General features: G+C 33.0%; 6 protein-coding genes across 7 annotated transcripts; 5 read left to right on the top strand and 1 right to left on the bottom strand.

Annotated features, from left to right (window-relative positions):
- Window positions 1-6,327: 6,327 nt before the first annotated feature.
- Window positions 6,328-7,083, bottom strand: LOC111916577 (dirigent protein 22). Its single transcript, XM_023912237.3, has one exon. It carries the CDS (start codon window positions 7,030-7,032, stop codon window positions 6,448-6,450), a length of 585 nt encoding a protein of 194 aa, XP_023768005.1. The 5' UTR covers window positions 7,033-7,083; the 3' UTR covers window positions 6,328-6,447.
- Window positions 7,084-13,139: 6,056 nt separating this feature from the next.
- Window positions 13,140-14,125, top strand: LOC111916672 (60S ribosomal protein L21-2). Its single transcript, XM_023912346.3, has 2 exons — window positions 13,140-13,425; window positions 13,703-14,125. Exons 1-2 carry the CDS (start codon window positions 13,189-13,191, stop codon window positions 13,958-13,960), a joined length of 495 nt encoding a protein of 164 aa, XP_023768114.1. The 5' UTR covers window positions 13,140-13,188; the 3' UTR covers window positions 13,961-14,125.
- A 151-nt stretch (window positions 14,126-14,276) lies between these two features.
- On the top strand, window positions 14,277-17,764 carry LOC128133601 (uncharacterized). Of its 2 annotated transcripts, XM_052771103.1 has the most exons (3): window positions 14,277-16,003; window positions 16,667-16,986; window positions 17,053-17,764. In XM_052771103.1, exons 2-3 carry the CDS (start codon window positions 16,669-16,671, stop codon window positions 17,608-17,610), a joined length of 876 nt encoding a protein of 291 aa, XP_052627063.1. In that variant the 5' UTR covers window positions 14,277-16,003; window positions 16,667-16,668; the 3' UTR covers window positions 17,611-17,764. The 2 variants fall into 2 exon arrangements, with proteins under 2 accessions (XP_052627063.1, XP_052627062.1); XM_052771102.1 differs by having other exon boundaries at window positions 16,667-17,764.
- Window positions 17,765-18,337: 573 nt separating this feature from the next.
- LOC128127505 (uncharacterized) lies at window positions 18,338-19,122 on the top strand. The gene is made up of 3 exons (XM_052765965.1): window positions 18,338-18,587; window positions 18,656-18,725; window positions 18,933-19,122. Exons 1-3 carry the CDS (start codon window positions 18,338-18,340, stop codon window positions 19,120-19,122), a joined length of 510 nt encoding a protein of 169 aa, XP_052621925.1.
- Window positions 19,123-21,555: 2,433 nt separating this feature from the next.
- Window positions 21,556-22,645, top strand: LOC111916576 (casparian strip membrane protein 1). Its single transcript, XM_023912236.3, has 3 exons — window positions 21,556-21,928; window positions 22,057-22,180; window positions 22,297-22,645. The coding sequence occupies exons 1-3, from the start codon at window positions 21,639-21,641 to the stop codon at window positions 22,501-22,503; spliced, it is 621 nt and encodes a 206-aa protein (XP_023768004.1). The 5' UTR covers window positions 21,556-21,638; the 3' UTR covers window positions 22,504-22,645.
- A 476-nt stretch (window positions 22,646-23,121) lies between these two features.
- Window positions 23,122-26,582, top strand: LOC111916670 (mRNA-decapping enzyme-like protein). The gene is made up of 8 exons (XM_023912343.3): window positions 23,122-23,396; window positions 24,069-24,109; window positions 24,186-24,235; window positions 24,320-24,464; window positions 24,690-24,740; window positions 24,814-24,937; window positions 25,022-25,498; window positions 26,250-26,582. The coding sequence occupies exons 1-8, from the start codon at window positions 23,238-23,240 to the stop codon at window positions 26,304-26,306; spliced, it is 1,104 nt and encodes a 367-aa protein (XP_023768111.1). The 5' UTR covers window positions 23,122-23,237; the 3' UTR covers window positions 26,307-26,582.
- The last annotated feature ends 1,135 nt before the right edge of the window (window positions 26,583-27,717 follow it).

Below are 27,717 nucleotides of genomic sequence, written 5' to 3'. Positions count from 1 at the left end.
TCATCAATCTCATTCAAATATTTATCCAAGACATATTCTTTGTCCTCATAGCTAAAGTTTGACCCATCGAAGATAGTTCTCCCAACCAAATTCATGAGGGAGAATGAGCTAGAAGGGTTGGAGCCTGAAGCATTATTTGGGATAGACATCTAAAAAGAAAAAGAACAAAGTTCAGATTAGATGAGAATTGTTAATATAACACCCAAATGAAATATTAAGGCTAGGACCCAACACAATATTTTACAATTTGGAAGAGGGATGCCATAATCCAGTTGTAAAATATTTGAAGGTAGGTAAATGACGATTTACCAATTTCCACCATGAAAACGAAATTGATTATTAAGTTTTAATTGGATTGAAATTCCTAGATTCTTTGAGATTCATTGAACTTTTCAATGACATGTTTAAATCTTGATTATGCCATTCAAGTTTGTGACTGGGGTGCCGAGGATCACAAACAAGGTGTGAATAACCATGCAAATGTGCATGATACTCTTAATGTTACAAATCACCTAATCAATGTGTCCGTTAACCACACACGCTCCATTGATCTATGATTAACATCAAGCTACCCTTTGCCACCCTTGTTAGTCCCAGATTAGTGTGTCGATTAACCACACATTCTCCAGTAACGACTTAGCAAGGTGCAAAGTACAATTTCATGGAATAACACCATTTTCACATTTTTCCTAAAGTAACTAAGATTGAGAATTTAATAAAAGTTTACTTACTTTATAATTATCATTATACTTTTAACGAGAATTAATGTCCTATTCTACCCTTTCGGCTAACGACCCTCCACCAGTCAAGGAAGCCATGGGTGAGACTGGACACCCATCAAACCACCATTTTATAAGCGGTAACCTTATACCCCCCTTATAGACCGGCTTCGTGAATGAGGCCTACTAACGGTAAGACTGACTTGTCTTATATATATATATATATATATATATATATATATATATATATATATATATATATATATATTATTAACTTTTAATATTATAATAGTATAAGAGTTGAATTTTAAACTTTTAAAATTCTAAGGTTTTGAATTAAATGTTTCATTAGTGAGACTTTACAAATTCCAAAACTTGAGGGCAAATTTTGTAACTTTCAAAACTTTTGGTTTCCATAGCTTATGAACACTTATAAGTTTTAATGTTTATGAACGAGGATCTTCATATAACTTGAGGACAAGTTAAAAAACTCACTTCAAGAACAACTTAAATCAATTTTAGCTAACAACATTATCATATAATTTCACTATTGATCTAATCTAACTCATAGCAAGGCAATTCATATCAAATAATACAAATAATTAACTTATTATCTTAAAATTTGACAATTGTCCTTTAATTGGATGAGGATCATCATTAGCAAATCAGAAAATACAATTTTTATGATTACAAAACAATTTGTGGTAATGATCCTAATCCAATTCTGGCCAAAAACTCGAAATTCTACAACCAGAAGCATCTACCCGACGAGTGTATAAACTGGACTCGTTGAGTTGCCCTTTTACTGAATGGACTCGTCGATTCAGACATTGGAGTCGGCGAGTTCATCAGTCAGAAGCCAGAAAATCGATTTTTTCAGCTTTGAAAATTAACAAGCATCAAATATAACAGAAAACAATCATAGGCTCTGATACCACTGTTGGGTTTTAAGCACTATAACACTCTTATGGTGCACATGCAAACCTAGATGCTTTGGATCTATGTTTTCCTTAATTATACATGCATTTTCAATTTTCCAAAGCACACATCCTAACTAGCATACAATAGAGGATATACAACATAAAAACTCATAGTTTGATGAATACCTCTTATGTAGTTTGAAGTTCTTGGCCTTTGAAAGTTTTAGCACCTCAAGTGTGATCCCTCTAATGTTTCACAAACACCAAATGCAAGAGGAGACTTGAGAGAATAGGCTAGTTAGCTCAAAATCAATTATCACTCTCTTAGAATGAATTGGCAACCGATTTTGGCTCTAGGGGATTGCTTTTATAGTGTTACAAAGGCTAGGGTTTCATCCATGCAAACCCTAATGCACCATGACCCTTCATATTAATTAGGCTCCATGGGTTAAACCTCCATGGACTATACATGGACTATGATATTGATTTAGCCCATCCTAATTAACCATGGATCATTGGCCCACACTATAAGAATCACTGATTTACTTAATTAGTCCTCGTATATTTAATTAGTCTCTTTTGATCACTAAATTAATTCCAAATCAATTCTTGATCAATACTAACTAAATATTATACTTATAATGTGTTAATAAATCACAAATAACCTTATTCTTAAAAGTCCATCCTATCAAATTGCACTGGTGAAGGCAACCCAAAAGGACCATGCTACAATCGGGTCAAGTACATCCCAGTTATCGTTATGGGTTTAGACACCTAATCCAACAATTCTCCTTCTCTCTCTAAACTCTCCTTAAATCCTAGTGTTTCTTTTGCTTTGGGTGTGAACCATTAGAGGCTCGAACACTATTGGAGCTAGGTTTTCCATGGAGACTAATGAAGAATTTGATTAGCTTGATTAGGATCTACAAAAGGTATGTAACCCTTCTTTTAACGTGAAATTTGTTTTCATATAGGGTTTATAAGTTTTGTTGTTCAATAGTATGATGCATCAATAGTGTTATGAATTAGATAAAATTAGGTTGCATGTAGCCTTAAGAGTATAAGGATTTTTCCGCATTATTACATGTAAAACCCATCAATTCTAACACATAATTCCTGAGGATTCTTCGCCTACACATACATTACCAACAACTCACATAGCACACACAGAAAGCCATATCTCCTAGCAGGCACTCTATCATGCAACCATGGGTAGATCCTTAGCCTATCTTATAGCATACACACCATAAGATAACACATATAATAGCAAGTCAATCACAACATATAAAGCAAGTATGAATATTTTGGGAAATCACTTTACAAGCTCTGACTAACTGTACACATCGCATCTTCTCTTTTCTTTGATTGAAATGAATCTTTTCCAAAAATGCTTAGTAAAACTCTCAGTTCCATAGTTTGATTTTAGAATCCCACGAATGTTCATCCAAATCCCTAAAACCAGGACTTTGATACCAACTTGTAACGTCCCAAAAACCCAGGAAATTTTTTCGTTTGTACATAATATAACATCCATTTTTAATAAAGTTACATTTAGGATAAATCATTTGTCCATAAACCATTATTCAGAAACCAGAGTTATAATGAAGATAGTGCAAAATCTCAAATCATAAAGCTCCTGATGTGTGTATACAGTCAGGCCTTCGCAGTCTGATAAGTACCTGCAAAATATTTAATCCAAAAATGTAATCACAAAGCTTAGTGAGTTTCCCAAAATATCTCATACATCACGACATAACAATCAACTATGGGTTATCAACAACCCTATGGACTATCAATAGTCCTAGTGGGCTAAGAGCACTCCCTATGGATTAACTGCACATCACTCGGGTTATCAGCAACCCTGGGGACTATCAACAATTCCATGGCCTTTCAGCAGTCCTTGAGTTATCAGCAACTTAGTTCACATATAACAGTAATCAATAGATAAGACCCAACTCGTCAACATGTACATACTACCACACAAGCAAGTATAGTGAGAGGACTCACCTCACAAGTAGTAGCCAAACACCACAACTCTCACCCAGCAAGGACGGACCCTACGTGACACCTAACAACAATAAAGAGTGTCCCTATCAGTCTACACTCCAAAAATCTTAGTTTGACCCAAATTCAACCCATGCCAAAAGTCAATAGTCAAAGTCATAGTCAACAACCAACAATGTCAACCATCGAGCCTCACGTCGTGACCAGCCCTTGGTCACGTCGTGAGGGCACACTCGACCCGATTCCAACCCGACTCTCTCTAATTCATCCAACTCGGTCACAAACAACCCATGGACAAACCTCACGAAGAGAACATTCCTCTGTCATGTCATGAGTATAAAAGGCACAACATATGCGGGTTCTTTCATGGTGATGTCGTGACACCCTTAGTGTCATGTCGTGACTATAGTTTGAATCAATATTTCAATCATTTGAGTCCTTAATCCAATAAGTTATCAACTCCAACTTTCCAGAAGGCTTTATTCATGCTAAAACACCATAAAAATCATTGTTTTTTAAACATGCATGTCCAATGCATGTCTTAAACACAAGCTAGGTCAAAATAAAAAAAAAATAAGATCCTAATTTCAAGCATGGCGCCCAATAGATCATGAAAGATCATATCCATAGACCAAACTACTCTTGTAACAAAGTAGAATGATAAAGTTGCAAGCTTTATCACATCCCACAACACAATCTTCATTTAATGGACCAAAAAATAAGCTTAGAATCTAGATCTAGCAACTTATAAGCATAAAAGTGGAAACTTGAATCATACCCAAGGTCCATAAGATAGTTGGAAGCTAAGATCTTCTTAAGCAAGGCTCCAAAACTCCATCTTGAAAGAGCTTCTTTCCAAAATCCACCAAGAACTCAAAAAATGGATGAAAGAGGAGAAATGATGCTCAAAGTGGTGAAAGAGAGGCTAGGGTTTCTCCCAAGGGGTTCTAGATATAATGGAGGCTAATAAAATACCCTTAAGCGTGAATTCTTACCTTCAAATACCTTGAAAATCCTAAATTTTTTGTGGGTTTGGGTTGCATAGTTTTCTCCTTGTGACAGCCTGTTTATCACGTCGTGAGGGCTCTTAAGTCGTGACAACATTCCTATCATCTCATGATAATGGTTTTCCCCAAATTCCACACCAACTTAAAATAGATATAACTTCTTCGTTTCAACTCCATTTTTGACAATTTTTATATGCAGGGAAATGTATTGACGAGCCCCATAACCCTATATAATTACTTTTGGCTTAGTACATTTCGATCTAAAACCATAATCCACGCAAGAAACCCAATATACAACTTTTCCCACTTTACCATTTTTCTTCGAAGCGCAATTCGATGGCTTTAATCACTTAATCCAACATTATCAACATCTGACAGGGTCTAAACTCTATTCCCTTGAAGCCTAAGACTTTTATTTCATCCATTTACAGTCTGCTATCCCGATAATAGAAACATCTGAAAAATAAGTGTTACAATTTATGAATTTTATGATCCAAAATCATTTAGGCGAGTCAACCCTATGGTCAAACATACTTTATTGAATTTGACAATTTTAACCCTAAAACTCATATTGTTATAATTTTAAGATTTAACATTTCTAATTATTATTTAAGCCATTATTATGATTAAAAGTTAGCATGGCGGTTACGAGTCAGTCAGTTATCTAATCAATTTTCAGAATGACTGCAACATTTCTGAAGGATTGCACCGGTTCACATTTAGATGTTCTTGAATTAAGCATTTAAGCATTTCCTTCTTCCCAAAATATTGATATAGAATCAATGGCTTCAAGTTCTAATAACACATTGCAACCCCAACACCTAAAACTTACCGGTTGAAATTATCATCAATAGAATATTTAGATGAAAGCTCTCTACGAATCACAAGACCTCTGGAAGATCATTGAGAATGGATAAGCTAAACTATCGGATACATCATCTCTACCTAACCCCACAACAATTAAGCTATCTAAATATCTAAAGGGAACCAAGAAAAAGACAGAAAAGTATTTTTCTGCAGCAGCGGACGAGATGATCTTTGAAAGGATTTCCACTTCATCTAATTCAAAACAAGCATGGGAGATGTTACAAATTAAAGACGTACAATGGTCAGGAAAGAAAAGGTAAAGATAGTTAGACTTCAAACTCTGAGATGTGAATTCGAAAATATGCGTATGAAAGAGTATGATACAATAGAATACTATTACAATCGCATAATTCTACTTGTCATTCAAATGAGAATTAATGGCAAGATACAAGAATCATAGAGAAAATTCTTCGCTGTCTTAATAATAATGTTTAAGATTAAAAATGGGGCCATTAATCTTGACTTAAACACATCTCAAATAAATATGAATTTAAATTGTTTTGTAAGACCATTGAAAATGCCAATGTGGATAGCCTAATTATGCTGATCAGTCGGTGAAATACGATGATTAGCTTAAAAGACACTTGGTTACTCGTTGTCATAATTGTTAGTTTTAAATTTTAAAAAAAAAATTGTAAATAAAATTTAAGTGAGTATAATATCATTACAGATAAATATAAAGACAATATTACAATAAAAAGATTTATAATTAATGCATTGTGATTTCTTGTATTAGCCCAAATTATATTCTAGATATCGTTGCCAACCAAAGTTCTCAAATTTAAATACAGGTAATTAAGTAATTCAGCATAAACAAATAAACAAATATGTACTCATAAATAAACAAATTAAAAATCAAATGAATTTTCATGAACTAATTATTAAAACCAAGAAAAATAAACATAAATAAGCGAGAAAGAAAAGATGAATTCAATAATGAATGACATAAACATTGTACTCGACAACGGCATCTCCATTGGTAGCATTCAGAAAATAAGTCCGAGCTTCGGTATACCCACGAGCAAATCGGAAAACACCACTTCCACCGACCACCGGAAGCTCTCTCACCGGCGACATAATAGGGTTCCGACCCAATATACTCAAAGTGCTTCCATTATACCTTTCTTCATCAAATACATAGTTCTGAACCATCATAAAGCTCATGTCATTCAAATCCGCAGACGCATACATCCCTTGTGCTCTTCCCACCCTGGTAGAGTTTGGTTCTGGCCCCACCGTCAAGAGGTTGTCCATCATGATCACAGCCCCGAATCCGGTGGTGGAAGTGTTGGTGATAGAGGCTGCAGCCACCCTAATGGCGGTTGCATTTGGACCACCGACAACATCGTGGAAGAAGAAATGGAGGTGTGTTAGTTTTTGCTTCCCAAGTCGCAGCGCTGTTCTTGGCAAGCTGGTTGAGAAAGTTTGGGATTTTCCGGCGAGGAGGAGGGAGAAAAGGACGACTATGAAGGTAGTGGCGGCGGTGGAATTTGTTAAGAAAAGATTGTTGGCCATGGCGTTCTGTTAGACTGAGAAATGGAAAATCGTGGATGAAGATGTTTTTCCTTTGCATTGTGCTTGGGTATTTATACTTGAACAGGTACGAGTAAAGTCCATGGGATATTTTCTATTATTTTATTTTTACATATTTTCAAGCATGAACTTCTTTTATATAATTACAAGTGTAACAAATATTATTAGATAAATGTTTGTATTAATTATGAAAAGAAATGCATGTATCGAGCTCTTTTATGAATTACGCGTACGCTGTACACTGTAGTTTTGACTCGTCTTAGATCTCTAAAAACTTATACAAACACATCAGTTTGGTTTTTACAGGTTACTAAATGTTTGGATAAAATGAGATCTCATTAATTTGATTCATATAGAGTTTAAAGACAAACCATATCTACACTGTATTACAATTTATAAATTCTATTCGATAAAATCTAATAAATCAATTACTTGCATATATATGTATCTAAATTTATAATAATAATAATAATAATATACAGTTGCGACCATTTGAAGTTAACTAATTGCATGCATCGTTCATATTTGGATAAGGTCAATAAATTTTGCATGGTCGTGAAACCTTCAAATCATCAAAACCATTGACCTTCTCCATAGTCAACGAGTGTAAGCGTTTGACTTTTCCTTATGCAGTTATGCTATTTAACTTTATCCATAAAATAAAATGCACCAAATCAAATCGAATCAAAGTCCAAATAAGTAATTTCTTAACTATGCATTCTTATACCTCTTCTGGTGCACGAGAATTTTACCCTATAAATCCTTATGGGGCTGGGTTTGTCTTGTAAATGAGCGAACCTCGGTTGTTTGTTGAAATATTACGAGTATGTTTTCATTTAATTCGTTGCCGTTTCAAAAAAAAAACCTAATTTATAACCCGTGAGAACCATAATTACAAAATTAATTATATTTTCATAGTATAAACTCATAATTATTAATTAATTAATTTAAATAAATTATTAATTAAAAGATATTTTATTTAGTTTTATAAAATTATAATCATTGATTAAAATAAAAATATGACTAATTTTCAACATGTAATAAACAAATTTTATTTGTGAATAAAAGAAAAAAAAATAACGATATAATACAATGAAAAGATATATTGTCATGATCCATTTAGTTTGAAATTAGAAAGAGAAAAAATAAATTTGTATAATGAAAACCAAAAAAGATTTTGTTGATACTATTCAAGGGTTTAGAAAAAATATATTGTCAATTTGTCATGGTCCATTTAGTCTGAAAATGTAGGATAAATTCATATTACTTGTATATGGAGTTTTTTGAAAATAAAAATGTATATAGATGAAATTTTGTTAAAATACATATATACATGAAGAGATCAGCATAAATGTATAGACAATATATTGTTATTAATAATGTTTAAATAAACAGAAAACAGAAAAAACGAAAACAGAAAATGAAACAAGTGATATTCTACAGAAAAATGAAACATATGATATCATACATCAAATGAAAACAGAAAACAAAAAATAAATTTGTATACTAAAAGCAAAAAAGATATTGTTGATATTGTTGAAGGCTTTAGAAAAGATATACTCTCATAGTAAATTTATTTTGAAATTGTAGTATAAATTCATATTACTTGTATATGGAGTTTTTCGGAAATAACAATGTAGTTGGTTGGAGGTCATATTATATAGAAAAAAGAAACAATTGATATATACATAAAAGGAAAACAAAAATTGAATTTTTTTTTTATATAGGAAATGAAAACATTTATTAATGATGAGTTTGAATTGTTATGAAACATAAAAAGTAATGGATTTGTAGTACATTTTAGTATGAATTGCTGGAGGAGAACAAGAATGCAGAGAAAAAAAAAACCAAAGGTATCAGAATCATTATGGATGTTGTAATTTATATAACGCTGGTGAGATGGAATTGATTCAATTTTTATTTCAATTAAATATATTCCACACACACACACACACACACACACACACATATATATATATATATATATATATATATATATATATATATATATATATATATATGCTTTGGTTGTTTTGTTTCTATTAACTATTGTGTGCCAGAATGCACAGATCTGGACCACCGATTGGAATAGAATCAAAGGTAATGATCTGAGAGTCTATGATATTAGAATAGGATAACATGTACCATATAATCACACAAATTTCAGCATAAGGGCATTTTAGTCAATTAACCTATATTAAAAAGGAAAATTTTCGGATTTTTAGGAATAATTCATTCCTTTATTTTTAAAAATCTGAATATTTTAAATTAATTCAAATTTAAAAATTCGATTTTAGTATGTCAGAATGATAGAATGCCAACCATAAACTAATAACTATATTTTTCGATTTTATTCTGTCAGAATGACAGAATGTCAACCATAAACTAGTAAATATATTTTCGATTTTATTTTGTCAGAATGACAGAATGTCAACCATAAACTAGTAAATACATTCTGAAAGAATACACAAAATCGATTATTGAACTAATAATATACCAAATAATTACATTGTATGATTGTGATTCATTGAATAATAACAACATTCTAAAAGAATAACAAGTGTAATTCTTAAAAAATAACAACATTCTTAAACAGTGAGTGTGATCATTCTTTGATTCATTCTTCAAGTCTTTCCCATCAGGTCTTCAAGCCATTTCCATCACAAATTCATTGCGAAATATTTTGTAGTGATACACTTGTAACAATTGCACATTAAACATATAAATAATTAACATTCTATCAGAATTGTCATTCTATGAGAATTGCATTGCATGAAAGCCAGTTGCAATAGAATCCCGGCAAAATCATTCTTATGTGATTCTACCATAATCATTTTTATGTGATTATACCGAAAAAACAATTATGGCAGAATCATTCTTATGTGATTCTGCAAGAATATAATATTCTTTACACATTATGCAAATAGAAGAATAACTTAGATGCAAAAAATTCTTAAAGAATGAAATAGTTGAAGATGAAGATAACACCCGATGATAAGGTAAGAATGTTATTCTCAAATAATTAGCTTAATTATAAATTTTTTTTCTTTGATTTATTGATTCCATTATTTATAAATATTTATGCTAGACATGTAATTATATAAAAGAGTCAAATATGCTTTTAAGATGTTGTTTTTAGATCATGAATAATTGCAAGTGTATAAACAATGTGGTGATGAAGCACAAAGTGACAAAACATTACCACTTGCTTTTGGATCATCTCCAGCTTCCTTATTTGTGTCATCTTGACCTGAAAAATGTAAAACAAAGATTTCATTCAGTCCTTCATCATCACACGGTTTTACCAAAGAGACCCCTTGACGATAATTTCAGAAGATGTAGGTGAAGCAAAGGCGGCGGCGACGGTGAAGCCAATCGATTCTCTCCATCACGCTAGTCATATGAAATCCAAATGATGAAGAAAATGGAGAAGCAGCCAAACGTAAAGGATTAGATGCAATTATTGATTAAACATCGGAGAAAGAAAGAAGATGGGCGGTGGGATATCGGGTTAACAACCGATGGCCACCGATCGACTTCTTATTCTTAAATCTTTAAAGGAAAAATCCATGAAAAAGTGAAGAAAATTAAGAAAGAAATATACTTGGGGTTAAAGAACAAAAACCCAATGACACTTTGGGGCCATTCTCGAAGCTGTGAAGGAGGACAGAAGGCAAACAATTGAAATTGGAAGGATTTTGTTGTTGAATGACAGGATTCGTTGATACAGAGATGAATATCTTTCTTCCGATTATCAACCACAAAACCCTAAATATCTCAGTCAATTTCAATTCCACATGAATTATATTTTTTTATAACTCTAAAAACCGAATTTAATACAAAAAGTAATGAACACACCTTAGGATAGAGTAATGGAAATAAAAAGGGAACTCCTGTCTACTTTCTCCTTCCTCCTCTGTGTTGTCGTCCAGAGTCGCCACTTTTCGCCGTCTCTACACCACCATCCGCACCAGAGGCAGCGTCATAGACAAATGATATAAAAGACTTTCTTCGTAATGTGGAATCTTCACCAATTAGAGTCCGCTTACTTGATGAAGATAAGGGTTAGGGTTCAGTGGTCATTAGCCGATTGGTAAATTGAATATGAACAGAAAGGAAAAGTGAAAGAAGTCGTAATAAACCCGTGGGATTCTTATTTCGTATCCTGTATTGACGACCGATTGAGGAGGATGAACACCAATGGCGGCTAAAGCCATTGGTGGCCGATTTGAGTTCGAGGAAAGTGAATACTCGAATAAGAGAAACTAGGTCAAATATATTGATTTTATTTCCTTAATTGCAGGATTTTCAATTAAATGATCCCTTTATTAAAAAGTACAAAATGTCCAGAATACCCTTAAATGATTTATTTAATTGTTTATTATTTCTTGAGTTCTCATTGGTGCATTTAGGCACACAATACTTGCTAAAAACATTTGAATCTAGCTCTCTCTCTCTCTCTCTCTCTATATATATATATATATATATATATATATATATATATATATATATATATATATATTAAAGGGGTGTGATGTCTGCAATCAGCCGAGCTCAAGTAAGTGATCCCTAGAATACCCATACATATTGTTATGTTATTTGTTTTGCATGCTAGAAGATAAACATAGGGATATGATCATGGTTGCATGCTAGAATGTCTATTAGGAGAGATGCTAGAATGTGTTGGTAGTGATTGGAAAACTGAGATGGGAGGAGGTAGAGTTATAAGTGCTAGAGTTCAACCAACAAATTGATCTTTATCCGTTTCGCTTCCTACCTCCCAACAACATTCTTCATCTTTGAAGTTGTGTTCATCCATGAATCAAATAAGTACTCGTTCATGATGAAATTGAAGGCAGATCCAAACCTGATGAATTTGATTGACTTTAGAAATCGTAAGTGGTTCCTGATGAAATAGATGGAGGAGATTGTCCAATCTTCTTCTCCATCACGACATCATCAGAAACCCCAAATGGGAGCGTTAGATTAAATGCCTACAAAACCCAATCGAAAGCATCATTATGTATCAAAGTTAAGTTTCTAGTTTCGATTTGGGTTAGGGTGGCTGGTTTCCGACAAGTGTATGAAGGATTTTTGGGTTCACTGGAGATATATATGAAAGGAGGTGAACAGGGGGTTGATTGATGCTTTCTTGTGAGAGAGAGAGAGAGAGAGAGAGAGAGAGAGAGAGAGATGCCTAAGTCAGGGGTTTTATTTATTAAGATAGATTTAAATAAAGAAAATCAAAAATAAATTAAAAAGGGTATATAAGCTTTTTTTATGTGGGTGAATGACTATTTGTTAAAAGTTTTGAAAACGCAGGGACAAACTATGAGGTTTTTTAAACTTCGAGACTATATCCCAGATTCCAAAAAAACACATGGACCATTTATGAGGTTTTATCATTTAAATTTTATAGTTTCTATCTACATAAAGTTATAATTTTGTAATGATAAGAAATCATTGATTTATCACTCACGTTCCATATTTCCAATTGACCTATTCAGGGATCAGACGTGGATACATTCATATAATCTATGTTCCATATTCCCAATTGACCTATTCAGGATAAGACGTTGATGCATTCATATAATATCTATAAGGATCTACGGGGATGATGTCAATGATTTAATGCATCAATTGACTATAAAATGAATTAGGACTACGATCCTTGGTGCCTTTGCCATTGTTTTCATTCCCAAATGAATTTCACAAAGATATCTAGATCCAATTATGAATCTTACGAGGACTAAAGAAAAACGACATGAATCTAAAACAAAAAGACCACAAATTGATTTAGGTATCATCATTCATTGTCATACCTCACAATCATGTTTCTCATTCCATACCAACCATTTATCTCCTTGTCTTCGTATTCCTATTCCTATTCATATTATGCCCAACCTTATTATAAAAAATCTGATATAATAATGATATATAATAATAGTACGAAAAATACATAGATCAAAATTTGTGTTATGCCCAAACTTATTGCAAATCTTATTCTAAACATGCAAATGCTACAAGCCCATTGGGCCGAGTATCTTATAGCCCGAATCGATATAAAACGTCACACGCTGCAAATTAGGGTTTTATACTTCTCTTCACCTGTGTTTTCTCGAACTAGAAAGAAGCAAGATGCCGGCCGGCCATGGATTGAGGTCAAGAACAAGGGATTTGTTCGCAAGAGGATTCAGGAAGAAGGGTACTATCCATCTAACAACTTACCTTAGAACTTATCACGTCGGAGATTACGTTGACATCAAGGTTAATGGCGCCATTCACAAAGGTATGCCGCATAAGTTCTACCATGGTCGCACCGGTCAGGTATGGAACGTCACCAAGCGCGCTATCGGTGTTGAAATGAACAAACAGGTCAGTCTAATTCTCCCACAAATCTCTCCGATTTACTAATTCCATGATCTGTATTCACACTAATGCTCAATGATACTCCGTTTGACGAATTCATCGTTTAACATTCCTTACATTTCAACAATTCAACTCAATTGATGCAAATGGTAATCGTATTCGAGGTAGTTCATTAGGATAGAACCCTAAATTAACTGTTTCTCAACTTTCTTAGACGTATATTCATCGTTTTAACGGATTCTTTGAAGTTCGATATTGTAATTAACATGCCCATGTGATGCAGGTTGGTAACAGGATCATCAAGAAAAGGATTCATGTTCGTGTGGAGCATGTGATGCCATCAAGATGCACAGAAGAATTCAAGCAAAGGGTTAAGAAGAACGATGTACTAAAGGCTGAAGCCAAAGCTAAAGGTGTAGTGATCAGTACAAAAAGACAACCTTTGGGACCAAAACCAGGGTTCATGGTTGAAGGCACTACTCTAGAGACAGTGACTCCCATTCCATATGATGTTGTCAATGATCTCAAGGGTGGATATTAAGTCAGAAATCTTGTTTCAGGTTCTTATGTTAAATTTTGTTTCTTTTTGTTTATGGAATTGGGTCTCTTGATCTGTTTTCTGTTAATTTTTATGAGGATATTAAGAATTGGTTCTAGGGTTCTGCTGTGTATTCAACACGTGAAGGTTTTTTTTGTTATCCGTTCATATCCGGCTTTTTTGTGCTCTTAATTTGCATAGGTTGTTCATATTTTCTAATAGGAATGTAAACATTTTAACACGTCTATTAAATTTATAGGGAGCAATTTAGATATGATCTTATATTAAGCTACATATGATCTTATATCACGAATTGACAATTGAAGCATTCTTTGATTTAGCGTCCCATGGAAAAATTTGGAGTTTTAATCTTCTTGAACTCTCCATATAAATTATAATCTTTGTCTTGTCAATCTTTTCAATCATGTTCTAAAAGTTCTTAATCCAAGTTGTCCTGATATCAAAATGTGCTTCCAAATCCATCAAGAAACGTTATTAGTACAAGTAATACTCTTGTAGAAAAATACTACAAAGCATTTTAAATTGGGGATATTAACTATGTAGCACAATAAAGTTTCGTGTTTGTCTCGGATTGATCATTCATGGTTTTTTTTGCACAACATGTCATGAAAGTTATACCTATTAAAAAAGCCCTATTGTTAAAAACTAAGTTGAAATCAAATTAACCCCTTAGTTGACATGGTGTTGTGACAACAAATAGGCAATGTCCTTTACACATAGATATTATAAGTAATTTTATTTTTACATATTTCAGCTTCAATTGCAATCTTACACCTTGTTTGACATTGGAAATGTGCACCTTTTACAGACTTGTATCACAATTACAAACGTAACTGAGTATTTCACGATGTTTTGGCCTTTGATTGTTTGATTGCTCTTAATGTTTGGATTTCTGCTTTGAATTGGTGGTTTCTGCTCATTAATCGTTTGATTGCGACGTTGATTCCGTATGACATTGATCCATTATAGACGATTCCGGTACCACCTTTTCCGATTATGTTTTCGTCTCTTAAACACATGACGACGTCTTCTGCTTTGAACTCTAACCTTTGGAAAGCTGTTAGTTTCCATGGTTTTGACTTTTGGATCTTGTTCTTCCGTTTGATCAGAATTGCGACTATTAAGAATTGCATTTAGTATGAAATTTCAAATGGCTAATCCCCTAAAATATGGCTTTGAAAACTTCGATGAAGAAAATGAGAGGAGAGACTTTGTTTTAACTCATAATCAACATACAATTCGCTTAACAAAATTCAAAGAACTAACGTATGACTAGTGTGTCTTAACTTTTCTAGCATCTCTCGCGAGTTTCATTTTAACGCGATTCAAAGAAGAATACTGGAAACGGTGATAGTAATATATGTGAGGATTGAGGAAGTTGATAGTAATCTATGTGGGTCAGTAAATAAGTAATATATGTGGATGCCTCATAAGAAACATATTTCGTTAACTTAATCCATTTTTGCCATGCAGGATGCCAAGTTAGTAGAGCTAACTTGAAAGTCTGTTAGTTTTAACGCCAAACTTTTATTTAACAGGTAAAATTCAACTTTTATAATCTACTGTGCAAAATAATAATAATAATAATAATAATAATAATAAAACTCTTCAATGACATATCCGGAACAAACACAAAACTTAATTGTGCCATGGTGTCATTTTCCCTCTTAAATTGTGAAACACTTAGGGTCGTTTGATTTGCACTTACCCAGTCTGGTCAGAGCTGACTGCTGACCTGGTCAGTAGTCAGACTGTTTGATGGGCCTCTATTGTGGCTGACTCGGTAAACAATCAATGACTAAGGGGCTGACTCGGTCCAAAAAAAAGAGGCTGACCGATACAACAAACAATTTCTTCTCCTGCGCCCTAACAAAAATCGCCGATCGTTCTTCCCTTCCTTCAATATTCAGTGCGACAACAAGCAACAAGATTTCTCCTCCAACTTTCGGCCACTTCACCTCCTGCGCCGACGACGACACAGCTCCGCCGACGACGACACAGCCTCGGTGAGGAACTCGACTGCAGGTAACGTTTCTTCGTTTTTTTTTTCCTGAAATTACAAAACCCTTCATGTTTGCTGTCAAATTGATGATTTCATTCTGAAATCAAAGTTTGAAATTACTTCTTTCATTATTCTTGGATTCAATTAGAACGAAGGGTTAGCATGAAATCAATTCATAATGTGTTTTTGTTTATGAAATCTGATTTTATCTATATGAAGGAATGAATATTTGTGTATGAAATTTGTATGAACTAATCTGTGAAATCACAGCCCCTTATATAGTTGTTAAATCGAACAAATTGTGTACTTTGTTTATATGATATGTTTATGTGCATATGTGTGTAAGATCAAAATGCTCAAGACAATGATCAGAATTTGTTACATAGGTATATGTGTATTACCAAACTGATATATGAGATCTTGTCTTCAAGTTATGTATTGTGTGTATATGATATCTCCTAAGTCTTGTCTTCAAGTTGTTTTATCTTTAGGTTAAACAAAAGAATATATGTTTTATCTTATTGACATCAAGCAAATAGTGTTAGCTATTTGTAAATGTATGTTATGTTGATGATTAGCTTATTACATTTATGCTTGATTTATTTGTAAATGTGTGTTATGTGGATGATTAGTTTTTTTTTTTTTTTTTTTTTTTTTTTTTTTTTTTTTTTTTTTTTTTACAATAGACATGACAGATAAAAGAATTAGGGTTAGTTGGAAGTCGGAATTGGTGGACAAAACTTTTTTGGAAGCATGTATACAAGAATTAACAAGCAATGGTCGGGAGGGTAGTGGACTAAAAGCAAGCTCATGGGTTGTGGTCGCGGAGAAATTGAAAACATATCATAATTTTATTGTCGACAAAAAACAAATGAAAAACCGATACGACTATTTAAAAGCAAAGTATACAGTGTGGTTAAAACTTAAAAACAAAACAGGAAATATATATAATCCCGTAACGAATTCTTTTAACATGATTAATGAAGAATGGGAAGCGGAAGTGAAGGTACATTTATACATATTTTTTAAAGTAGATTATACTTTAATAATATTTATTAAATTTGTCAAACAGTTGAACAAGTATGTAGATAAGCTGAGAAATGCACCCCTCCCTTGCCCTGAACTTTGTACCCAACTATTTGATGGGGCAACCTCGACCGGTGTTCACAATTGGGGGCCATCTTCGACATTACCTCATCCCAATGAAACCTTCAGTACACATGATTTTGAGGATATAGAGATGGATGAGCCAGCACCTCATGCAGATACCCCAAGCTCAACAGTACCTCAACCTACTAGTGAAGAATCATCTGGGCGGACAAAAAACAAGGGGGGCAAACGAAATGGTCCTAAAGAAACCACACTTGATGATGAGTTGAAAGAAGTTGGAAAAGAGATTATCAAGGCTGCACAAGCATTCACCGAAGCAAATAATCTTGACAAGGAGATGGATGCTTGTATGGCGCAGTTGACAAGCTTGGAGTGGGGAGAATATGATCTGAAATACACCACTGCTTTTATGTTATTTGCTGAAAGTGCTGGTAATAGGAAAATTTGGTTGCGCCTTAACTTGTCAACTTGTGAGTCGTGGGTAACAAATGCGGGAAGAAAGTTTGGATTAGTTGGTTGACTTTAGTACTTACATGTTACGTTTGACTTTAGTATGTTATGGTTCATTGTTTGACTTTAGTATGTTATGGTTCATTGTTAGACATTAGTATTCTATGGTTTAGTTATGTTATGGATTGTTTTTCTTAGGTGCGGTTATGTTATATGAATTTATATGTTATGGAATGTTATGTTTTTCGTATTTACATGTTACAGTTTGTTATGTTATGGATTGTTATGTTATTGATTAAAATGTAATTTGTATTTGACATCTAACAGGACACATGGATAAAGAAGGTGACTTTTTATATTTTCTTATATTCTCATGGTATTGGTTGATGTTGGTCCGACAAAGGCAAAGAATAATTAAAAGAATAAGAGCTAGCGAACAGGTAGCAAAGGGATATGTGTTTATGCAAGATTTGATACACAGATGTCCTATACAATGTTACGATATGATACGTCTTTCACAAGATGCATTTGTACTATTATGCAATCACTTTACACAAAGAAATTGGTTGCAATCTAGTAGGACGATAAGCGTTGAAGAGAAGATGACTATGTTTTTACATGTTATAGGACATAATGAACGTTTTCGAGCCATTAAAGAAAGATTTCATCACTCCACACAAACGATTCATCAATGTTTTCATGAGTTCTTACGTGCAATGATGTGTTTTGCACGAGAAGTTATAGTACCAACCTCGTCTAATTCAACAAGAAATACCTCAGAACGACATAGACGGCTAATGCAGATATTTCCCGGAGCAATAGGTGCACTAGATGGAACACTTGTACATGCAGTTGTGCCTGTTGAACAACAAACTTGTTATAGGGGAAGAGGAAAATGTGAATGTTATCAAAATGTAATTGGAATTTGTAATTTTGATATGATATTCACCTTTGTATGGGCTGGATGGGAGGGTAGAGCACATGATTCTAAAGTTTTGAAAGAAGTTGCATTTAACCCAACTTCCAGATTTCCATTCCCTCCACCAGGTTTGTAACTTTACTATATGTTTTATTATCTATATTATTTATATGATAAATTTGTCATACATCTACAGATAAATATTACCTTTGTGATGCCGCATGCACCAACACCCATGGATTTATGGCCCCCTACCGCAATACTAGGTATTGGTTAGCCGGTTTTCGAAGAAACAGAGCTTTGACTAAGGAAGAAATGTTCAATCATGCTCATGCACAACTTAGAAATTACATTGAACGTGCTTATGGTGTATTGAAGGCGAGATTTCCAATTTTAAAACAAATGGCTCCTTATCCTTTTCCAGTGCAAAGAGACATAGTCATTGCTTGTGTTGCGGTCCATAATTTTATAAGGAAATACGATATTGAAGATGAATTATTTACGAACTTTGAACAAAACACTATTGTTACTCATAATGTGGGTGGTGGAGGAAATGAGGGTCAAAACATAGAAGACATAGAATGGGGTTCAGAAACCGTTAACTATATGACTATTTTGCGTGACCAAATTGCTAATCAGTTACTTTCAAATGGTTCACGTTAAATGGTGTACTTTTTTTTTATTATGTATGACAATTTGTATTTGGATTTTGTATTACAATTTGTATTTAGATTTTAATTGATGTATGTTTAATTTGGATTTTATATGATAATTTGTGTTTTCATAATTTTTTTTATCCAGCACAAGAGACAAAACAAGGGTAATATGGTTATTTTTTCATTCAGCACAACCATTTAGATAAATAATCAAACAACATAAACTCAGTCAGATATGGACTCAGTCAGCATTTTTAACCCAGTCATCTCTAACCCAGTCAGCAACTATCAAACGACCCCTTATTCTCCCTATATGATAACAACGTTGTTCATACACGTATTACTCTTCAACATTTTAAATAGTGAAACACTTATTCTTTCTCTATGATAACAACAATTGTTCGTACAAGTATTACTCTTCATAAAACCGAAGGATCTTAAATGGAGTTAATCCCATGTGATCTTCCCCGATCACTACTAGTTAGGGATGAACATTTGAACTGGTTCGAGAACAAGACATGTGTACCCATACTAGATTTGGTTTTTAGAGTAGGTTTGGTTATCGATTATTCGAATCATGCAAAATTGGTCCGGGTACAAAACCAGGTAGGCCCGGTCTAGGTCCACAGTGTATTTGTTTTAAAGTAGTAGATTTCGTAGGGTTTCAAAAAGTTGTATCGGTCCAACGGGTACAAGAACCGAAAAACTTAGACCTGGACCTAGATTCGGACCTAGACATGGGAAGCCTTAATAGGTCTAGTCCATAGTCTACTATTTTTTGTCAAACTTGGTCCAATCAAAATGCTCACCCTAAGACCCTTTATTTTCAATAGTTCCATTCTAATCATCCGTGTTTCTTGTAGACCCAAAAAAATTAATTCCTTGAACCGAACAAGATTCATCACCACCCGCCTTTTATATTACATATATTTAGGGTTATTAAATTCATTTATCTCCGTTTCCACACCAATACTCTATTAATTTTTGTAAATTTGTTTTGATTCATGTCGTTTCCTATCCCAAAGCTCCCGCCACTTCTAAAAATCGAATGAAACTCTTTATTAAGGGCATGATTGACGTTTTTCTTTCGACTTTTTTTTTCTTTTTCTTTTCATGCTTTTCTTTACGTGTAAAATATAATGTAGCTGAAAACAACGAAACGTGAACATCTCCAACAACAACATCATGCTTGTGTTTGTCTCCATCATTACCATATACTCTTGGACTACCATTGGTCATGGTTGTCATACCACATATGCTTTGACATTGAGGTCTCAGGGTTTTTTTTTTTTTTTTGGAGGGGGGGGGGGGGGGGGGGGGAGTTATAATGCACTCTATGAGCATTACTACACCCCAAGATGTGGTAAATTTTTTAAACACATTAGATGTCCACACACATTAAAAAACACTATCTATTTTGATCAATACCATTCTTTTGTTGAATTCCTCTATACCCGGTTTCATCTCTTTAAAAATCACTTGATTTCTTGAACCGAATGTTTAAAACATCATTTCTCATATGTTTTTTTTTGATCAAGATTCATTTAATTTTGATCATTAAAATTTATATAATTAATGTCTAAATATACATACACGATTATGAAGGAAACTGTATTTTATTGATTTTAATCGAATAACCCAGATTTTTAACTATTGGTTTTAAAAAGAAGTTTTTTAGAATAAAAATATATTAAAAATAAATATGCTACATTATTTATTTATCCTCTCTAATAACAAAAAGATAGCATAGAGAAAAGTGTTTAGGTGGTATACGGTATTCCCTTCCATCATACATAAATGGAGCAGGGAAGATTTAGTTGTTTAGTTGACTGATTTTGGGATAAAAATTTTGGTATTTAGTTGACTTTCTTTTGTTATATGCACATCTCGTTACAATATATTTGCGTAAAATAATAATTGTTTTAATCTAATAAAAACGAAAGACATACATGAAAACATTATGATGATATTTCTATGTACTTTACATCTATTTTGTTGATTGTTCTATTGGATCTTGTAAATAAAAAAACATAATATAGGGTTTATTTAGTTTCTTTTTATTAAAAATTTTATATGTGTGAATTACATATTTGCATGAAAAGATATATTAATCACAACTATTTGCATAATCCACATCATCTCCATTAAATTATCATTTTCGTCATCTTCTTGCCGTGATTTGACTACAGATGTTTTGATGAACATTGAATTTACTTCATATATTAACATTATTACATAATTAATAATAAGATTATTATCATTATCATTTTACGATCATATGTTCCAAAAAAAAAAAAAAAAAAAACTGTTCTTCCACAAAACAAAAGAAAAAGGTACCAACCACTCTCTATTCCTCCAAACTCCATTATATTTTCTAACACAAATCGGTTAACCTACTCTTCATTAATCTATCTCCTATATATACATTCTTCCACTCAACATTCTCTCATCACCTTCAACACCTCTCCCTTATTCACATTCTCTCTCTACATCACATTTTATCATTCTCTTTCTCTCTCCAAAATGGAAGGCGAGTCAACCGCAGTCAACATTACCGAGACACCCAAGGAAAGGAAAGGGAAGGCACCACTTTTGGCACCACCATCGTCAAGTACCATCAAACCAATTGTTCAAAAGGCTCCTAAGGGAGGGTACAAAAGAGGGTTAGCTGTATTTGATGTGGTTCTAAGGCTAGCTGGTATCGGAGCTGCTTTAGGAGCTGCGATAGCCATGGGGTCTACAGACCAAACTCTCCCTTTCTTCACTCAGTTTTTCCAATTCAAAGCTCAGTTTGATGATCTACCAGCTTTTACGTAAGTCATAATAAAAAATAAAACCGACTAAATTTTTTACACAACTTCAATTTTATTTACTTTATAATATATTCTCTACTAAAAAAATCTACGATATTAATATCAATATATTATATTATGTATGACAGATTTTTTGTGATTGCTAATGCCATCACTGCTGCCTACCTAGCCCTCTCGATCCCTATCTCAATTGTATGCATTATTCGTCCTCAATTGGTGGCTCCAAGGGTGCTTCTTATCTTCCTTGACATCGTAAGACATTTTTAATACTATGATATTATACATTTGTGTCACTTTTATATTATTCATTCTTTATTTTACTATAAGTATTACCATATAATTATTAACTAGTGGAATATTTATGATAGGTTATGGTTGCTTTGACAACATCGGCAGCCGGTGGTGCTGCATCCATAGTCTACTTGGCCCATAACGGAAATTCAGATGCAAATTGGCCAGCGATTTGTCAACAATTTAATGATTTTTGTCAGGAAATTAGTGGGGCAGTGGTGGCTTCTTTTCTAGCGGTTGTTGTCCTCATGTGCTTGATCGTTTTATCTGCATTTTCTCTTTAAAAAACACGAAATGTTCTTCATGGTTGCATAGTTTGTCATTTTCATGATTTGTGTTTCAACATTGATCGATATGAGTGTGAATTGAAATTGTTGTAAAGTTGTTTATCAATGGAATTGATCTAGTTGTTTGTTAACAACAAAACTTAATGTTCAAGAATGTGGTGATATAAATGTGGTTTAATTAACATATAAACCATATATTATATTTCTTGAAAAAAACCGATTAATTGCTTGTCAAAATAATCAAAACCCTAAATTTCATCATCAATTAATGCATAATTTGTAAATTTCAACTACTTAGAAATGTGATTTTTTAGAAATTATACACTTGTTATTTTTATATTTATAAGTGTGGACTGTGGTCCCTTTGATACATTTATAAATTCGACAAAAATGGTTTTTCTATGCTTTCACATGAATCTCAAGAAAAACACAAAAATTTCTTATACGTATTAGTTTAAGATTAAAAAAACAAACAAACAAACTTTTTTATAAATAGCGTCTTATTAGTTATTACTAAATAATCCAAAATAAAAAATAAGGTTTTATAAACACGACAAATGTCGATAAAGTATAAAAATTCATGGACTATTTAGCGCCAACAAAAATCATATAACCGACTTTCTTATCAGATTACTCTCTCTCTCTCTCTCTCTCTCTCTCGCTCTCGCTTGGGTTTAGGGTTTCCTTGGAGGGGTTGGATTGATTTCGATCGAATTCATCAGAGAGAGAAGATGTCTCAAAATGGCAAATTGATGCCCAATCTGGATCAAAACAGTACAAAAATCCTTAACCTTACTGTACTTCAGAGAATGGATCCTTACATTGAGGAGATCTTAATCACCGCCGCTCATGTTACCTTTTACGAATTCAACGTTGACCTCAATCAATGGGTTAGGATTTCTTTTTCTGTTTTAATTTTGATTCATTTAGCTTTTTCGATAGGATTCGTACGTGAAACGGCACTAGAACAATGGTAAACGTTAGCTATATACGATTAATTAGGGTTCTGACGCGATACGACAATATCGGCATTAGGTTTTCGAATGCAGTTCATGGTATTTGTTGATTATGTATTTGTTTATTTGATTTGTTTGTTATTTGGCTAAATGTTTGAGCAGGGATGAGTTGATTTAAGTTGATGCACGACAGATTTAGAGGAAGTATTTGGGGGAAACACTAAAATGGAACTAGGGATCTTAGACTTCGAACCTGGATTACTTACATTTTATGGCATCATATCCAAAATAACATTTTTCACATATCAAATGTAATGAAAAATTATCTCATTGTATATTATATTATTCAACAGCCAATATCGAGGATCACTCCATTATACAGAGAATTAGAATTCTACCTTTGTGAACAGATAACATATAGCCAACAGACAATAGTAATGTAATTATAAAGCTGTTCTCTTTAGACTCCAGGCACCTCACACCAGATCATTGGAGAAGAATATGTTAATATATTATAGTTATACAAACAACACAGATTATGATATTTCTGATCACTTATATAATTCATTCATCAATGGTGTTATTAACTTTTTTATACTTTTTCAGAGTCGAAAGGATGTTGAAGGGTCTCTCTTTGTGGTTAAAAGGTTGTTGTCATTGTGAACAATGCTATTTTGTTGATTATAAACAAAAATATGGATTCTTATTTAGATCTAATTGCAGGAATGCCCAACCAAGGTTTCAATTTATAGTAATGAATCGGCGAAATACAGGCAAGCTTCCTTCCACCTTTCTAATTGAGGCACTCTACTTTTTATATTTTGTTTTACATATTTTATTTTATTAACATTCCACAGAAAATCTAGTTGAGGATCTTTTAGGGGATTTTGAGTATGAACTTCAAGTTCCATATCTCCTGTATAGAAATCCTGCTCAAGAGGTCAATGGTATTTGGTTCTACAATCCACGTGAGTGTGAGGATGTTGCAAATCTTTTTACAAGGTATTTATTTCTCCTCCTTTTTCTTAATATCTTGAATATGCATATAGAGTGTTATGAGTTGGAATTGAGCTATCAAACTCTAGAGATATTTAAAGTTGTGAACTTTATGTTTGGATTGTTGAAGAGTATAAGTTTTATTGCTACTTTAGTATAATGGAATTGAAGAAGGAATACAATGGCTTAAGAATATCATAATCACACACATTTTTTTATTGATTTATTCAGGATACTCGGTGCATATTCAAAGGTCCCTCTCAAACCAAAAGTAAACAAAAGGTACCCAATACTATTTTCACTATTTCATTAAAATTTATTTACAATAACTATAATTAAAGTTTTATATATGTAGTGAATTTGAGGAACTTGAAGCTGTACCCACATCTTCAGTAATTGAAGGACCACTAGAACCACCATTTACCACTTCAAGCTCCACAGATATCCCTGAAGATTCTTCATTTGCAAACTTCTTTGGTGTATGTATTATTTCATCAACATAATGGTTTTTCTATAATTTTTCCTTTTATTTTATACGTTAATAACTAATTCCTTTCCTTCAGAATACCATGAATCTAGGACACCATCCATCCAACTCAGTCAATTCCATTCCACCATACCACACCTCCACATCAATTCCATTACATTCCCGTGTTGCATCTTCCCCTTCACTCAACCATACGCCACTCCAAATGCCATCCTTTCCTTCATCAACCTCCGGAATCGGAATCCCACTCCATGAAAGTCAAGACCAGGTCAACAACATCAACAATAACAGTACACGTGTCACTAATCTTATCAAACCCCTTTCTTTTTTTACACCCTCTCCAACTCCAACTCCAACTCCGTTGATGACACATTCCATTCCACCATCTATTCCAGGGGCTCCTGTTCAACCGCGTAGCCATGGGATTCCATTGCTCCAACCATTCCCCCCACCCACCCCACCCCCTTCCCTTACCCCTGGTTCCAGTTCTTCTCCAAATTATGGATCATTCAGCAGGGAAAAAGTCCGTGATGCCCTTCTAATGCTTGCCCAGGTATCTAAATATTCTAGACTACGTTACAAAAATCGTATGTGTTTTTCTGGCTTTTACCGTGTTTAGTCCAAAATTAAAAAATATTTTTCAGTTTTGGTCCTTATCTCAAGTTTTTATGTCAATTTTAGTCTTTATTGTATGGTTATAGGGGCCAAAAGTTTATATAAAACCTTGAAATAAGGACCAAATTTGAAAATGTTTCAGTATTGGACTACAAACGAGTATTAAAATCTATAAATTAAATTATGAAAACGGTCCATGTGCTTTTTTCTGATTTTTATTGTGTTTAGTCCAAAATTAAGCAGTTTTGGTTCTTATCTCAAGTTTTTGTATCGATTTTGGTCTTTATTAGGGGCCAAAAGCGAGATATGAAACCTTGAAATAAGGACCAAAATTGAAAAATGTTTCAATATTGGATTACACGCGGTATTAAAATCTAAAGTAAGTTACAAAATGGTCCATATGCTTTCTAATTTTTACTCCAAAATAAAAACATTTTTCAGTTTTGGTCCTTATCAATATGGTTTTGTATCACTTTTGGTCCCTGGGACTTTCTGAGTTTGGTCTTTGTTTCAAGGATCCAGGGATCAAAATCGATATGTAACCTTGAAATAAGAACCCAATTTGGAAAAGGTTTCAATTTTGGACGAAACACAGTAAAAATTATAAAACACATGGACCATTTTTTGTAATATACTTAATTTTTTTATCAAGTTGTATTTAAATCATTGGTATAAATTATGATGTGCAGGATAATCAGTTCATTGATTTGTTCCACCAAGCATTACAGAAAGTACACCAACAATGATTATAGTCACTGAGTCAGTCGATATGCGAATTATGTTTTTTTGCACCCCAATTGTTGGATGTGAGTCTTGATTGATGATGCCATGTTGTTTTGTTTTGTTTTGTTTTTTTGATAGAAATAGGAAGTTGGAAGTTGTTGGTTGGAGTCGATATATATGATATATATGAACTTTTGGGTGTTTTTATGTAGAGTTGTGTGTATTTAGTCTGGTTTATTTTTGGGTTTTGTGAATTGGATCTTGGTTGGTATATAAGTTTTCATTATGCTTTTTAAGAATCCAATTTTATTACGTCATTTTTTTCACTTATATATTTATGTTAAACATGTTTTATTTATTTATTTATTTTTGGATAGGGACAAGTTTGTTTCACGTACTGACAAATTCGGGTCACTCTATGTCTATGTGATGTTGAGATGGTGTACATCTCGACATTTGTTTATTTTTAGGTTCCTTAATATTTAAAGAAGTTTATTCTTTATCCAGTTTAATTTATTTTAAATTACTATTGTTAAAATCCCAAGCCTTCATCCTGTTCTTGTGCTTGTTCATCAACGATACAAAACATGAAATCCAAAGTTGGAAAATTGACCGGTTAGTCGAATCCATTGTTTTGCTGTTTTGCCTTTGATTTAAGGTGTTTTTTGGTCATTAAAGATTATTTAGACTTTTTTTTTTTTTTTTTTTTTTTTTTTTTTTTAAATTTAAAAATCTTCATTATTTATAGTTAATTTAGATAATTGATTAGAGATTTTATCATAATCAATTTTGATTATATAGGATTATGGAATGAATCTTATCTTCCTATCTGATAAGTAATTCTTTTTTTCCTTCAGGGTAGCAGTTTATCATAAAATATATGTATTGGGATCTTTTTTCTATTCTTTGTGTATGTGTTGGTTGTAGTAAACCTTTCAATCCAATCGACTAGAGATCATCATTGACATGCCATCAACACTGTTACACATTCTAAACTATAAACTTTTTTCAAATAATCACAAATTTTGAAAGTTTATTAGCTAAACCATTAAAGAAAAAGAATATAAATTTAAAAGGTTTAGATTTATGATACATGGTAAGAATATTATATGTAAAACAATGTTATAAACATGCGTCCTCATATGTTTAGCAGAAATGTTATCGTCGAACCATGAGTAAACTCACATAATCTAATGCTTTGAGAGAGGTTTAATGAGGTCTTTTCGATTCCAAATGAGGTCGGTTTTCAAAAACCCTTAGACTTATCACCCTCACCGCCTCTTTGTATTTTGAGATGGAGTTACCGAAATGGTTGATTAGATAATCGTTCATAAGTTTAAAGTATTAACTAAAGTAATAAAATAAAAATCTCGTTTTATATAACGTGAGTCTTGTGTTACTCATGAAAATGCACATATTGTTTATATTTTGATG

Source organism: Lactuca sativa, chromosome 1 (genome assembly GCF_002870075.4).
Source record: "Lactuca sativa cultivar Salinas chromosome 1, Lsat_Salinas_v11, whole genome shotgun sequence".
Lineage (NCBI taxonomy): Eukaryota > Viridiplantae > Streptophyta > Magnoliopsida > Asterales > Asteraceae > Lactuca > Lactuca sativa.
The sequence above is the reverse complement of the archived record's forward strand: the minus strand, read 5'-3'. Positions and strand labels throughout refer to the sequence as shown.

Coding starts and splice junctions, on each gene's coding strand:
- LOC111916672 (XM_023912346.3), top strand. CDS start 13,189: ATGCCGGCCGGCCATGGATTGAGGTCAAGAACAAGGGATTTGTTCGCA. Junction 13,426..13,702: donor GTGTTGAAATGAACAAACAG/GTCAGTCTAATT, acceptor CATGTGATGCAG/GTTGGTAACAGGATCATCAA.
- LOC128127505 (XM_052765965.1), top strand. CDS start 18,338: ATGCAGATATTTCCCGGAGCAATAGGTGCACTAGATGGAACACTTGTA. Junction 18,588..18,655: donor ATTTCCATTCCCTCCACCAG/GTTTGTAACTTT, acceptor ATACATCTACAG/ATAAATATTACCTTTGTGAT. Junction 18,726..18,932: donor GCCCCCTACCGCAATACTAG/GTATTGGTTAGC, acceptor TAATTTTATAAG/GAAATACGATATTGAAGATG.
- LOC111916577 (XM_023912237.3), bottom strand. CDS start 7,032: ATGGCCAACAATCTTTTCTTAACAAATTCCACCGCCGCCACTACCTTC.
- LOC111916670 (XM_023912343.3), top strand. CDS start 23,238: ATGTCTCAAAATGGCAAATTGATGCCCAATCTGGATCAAAACAGTACA. Junction 24,465..24,689: donor GTTGCAAATCTTTTTACAAG/GTATTTATTTCT, acceptor TGATTTATTCAG/GATACTCGGTGCATATTCAA. Junction 25,499..26,249: donor CCCTTCTAATGCTTGCCCAG/GTATCTAAATAT, acceptor TATGATGTGCAG/GATAATCAGTTCATTGATTT.
- LOC111916576 (XM_023912236.3), top strand. CDS start 21,639: ATGGAAGGCGAGTCAACCGCAGTCAACATTACCGAGACACCCAAGGAA. Junction 21,929..22,056: donor GATGATCTACCAGCTTTTAC/GTAAGTCATAAT, acceptor TATGTATGACAG/ATTTTTTGTGATTGCTAATG. Junction 22,181..22,296: donor TTCTTATCTTCCTTGACATC/GTAAGACATTTT, acceptor TATTTATGATAG/GTTATGGTTGCTTTGACAAC.
- LOC128133601 (XM_052771102.1), top strand. CDS start 16,669: ATGACAGATAAAAGAATTAGGGTTAGTTGGAAGTCGGAATTGGTGGAC.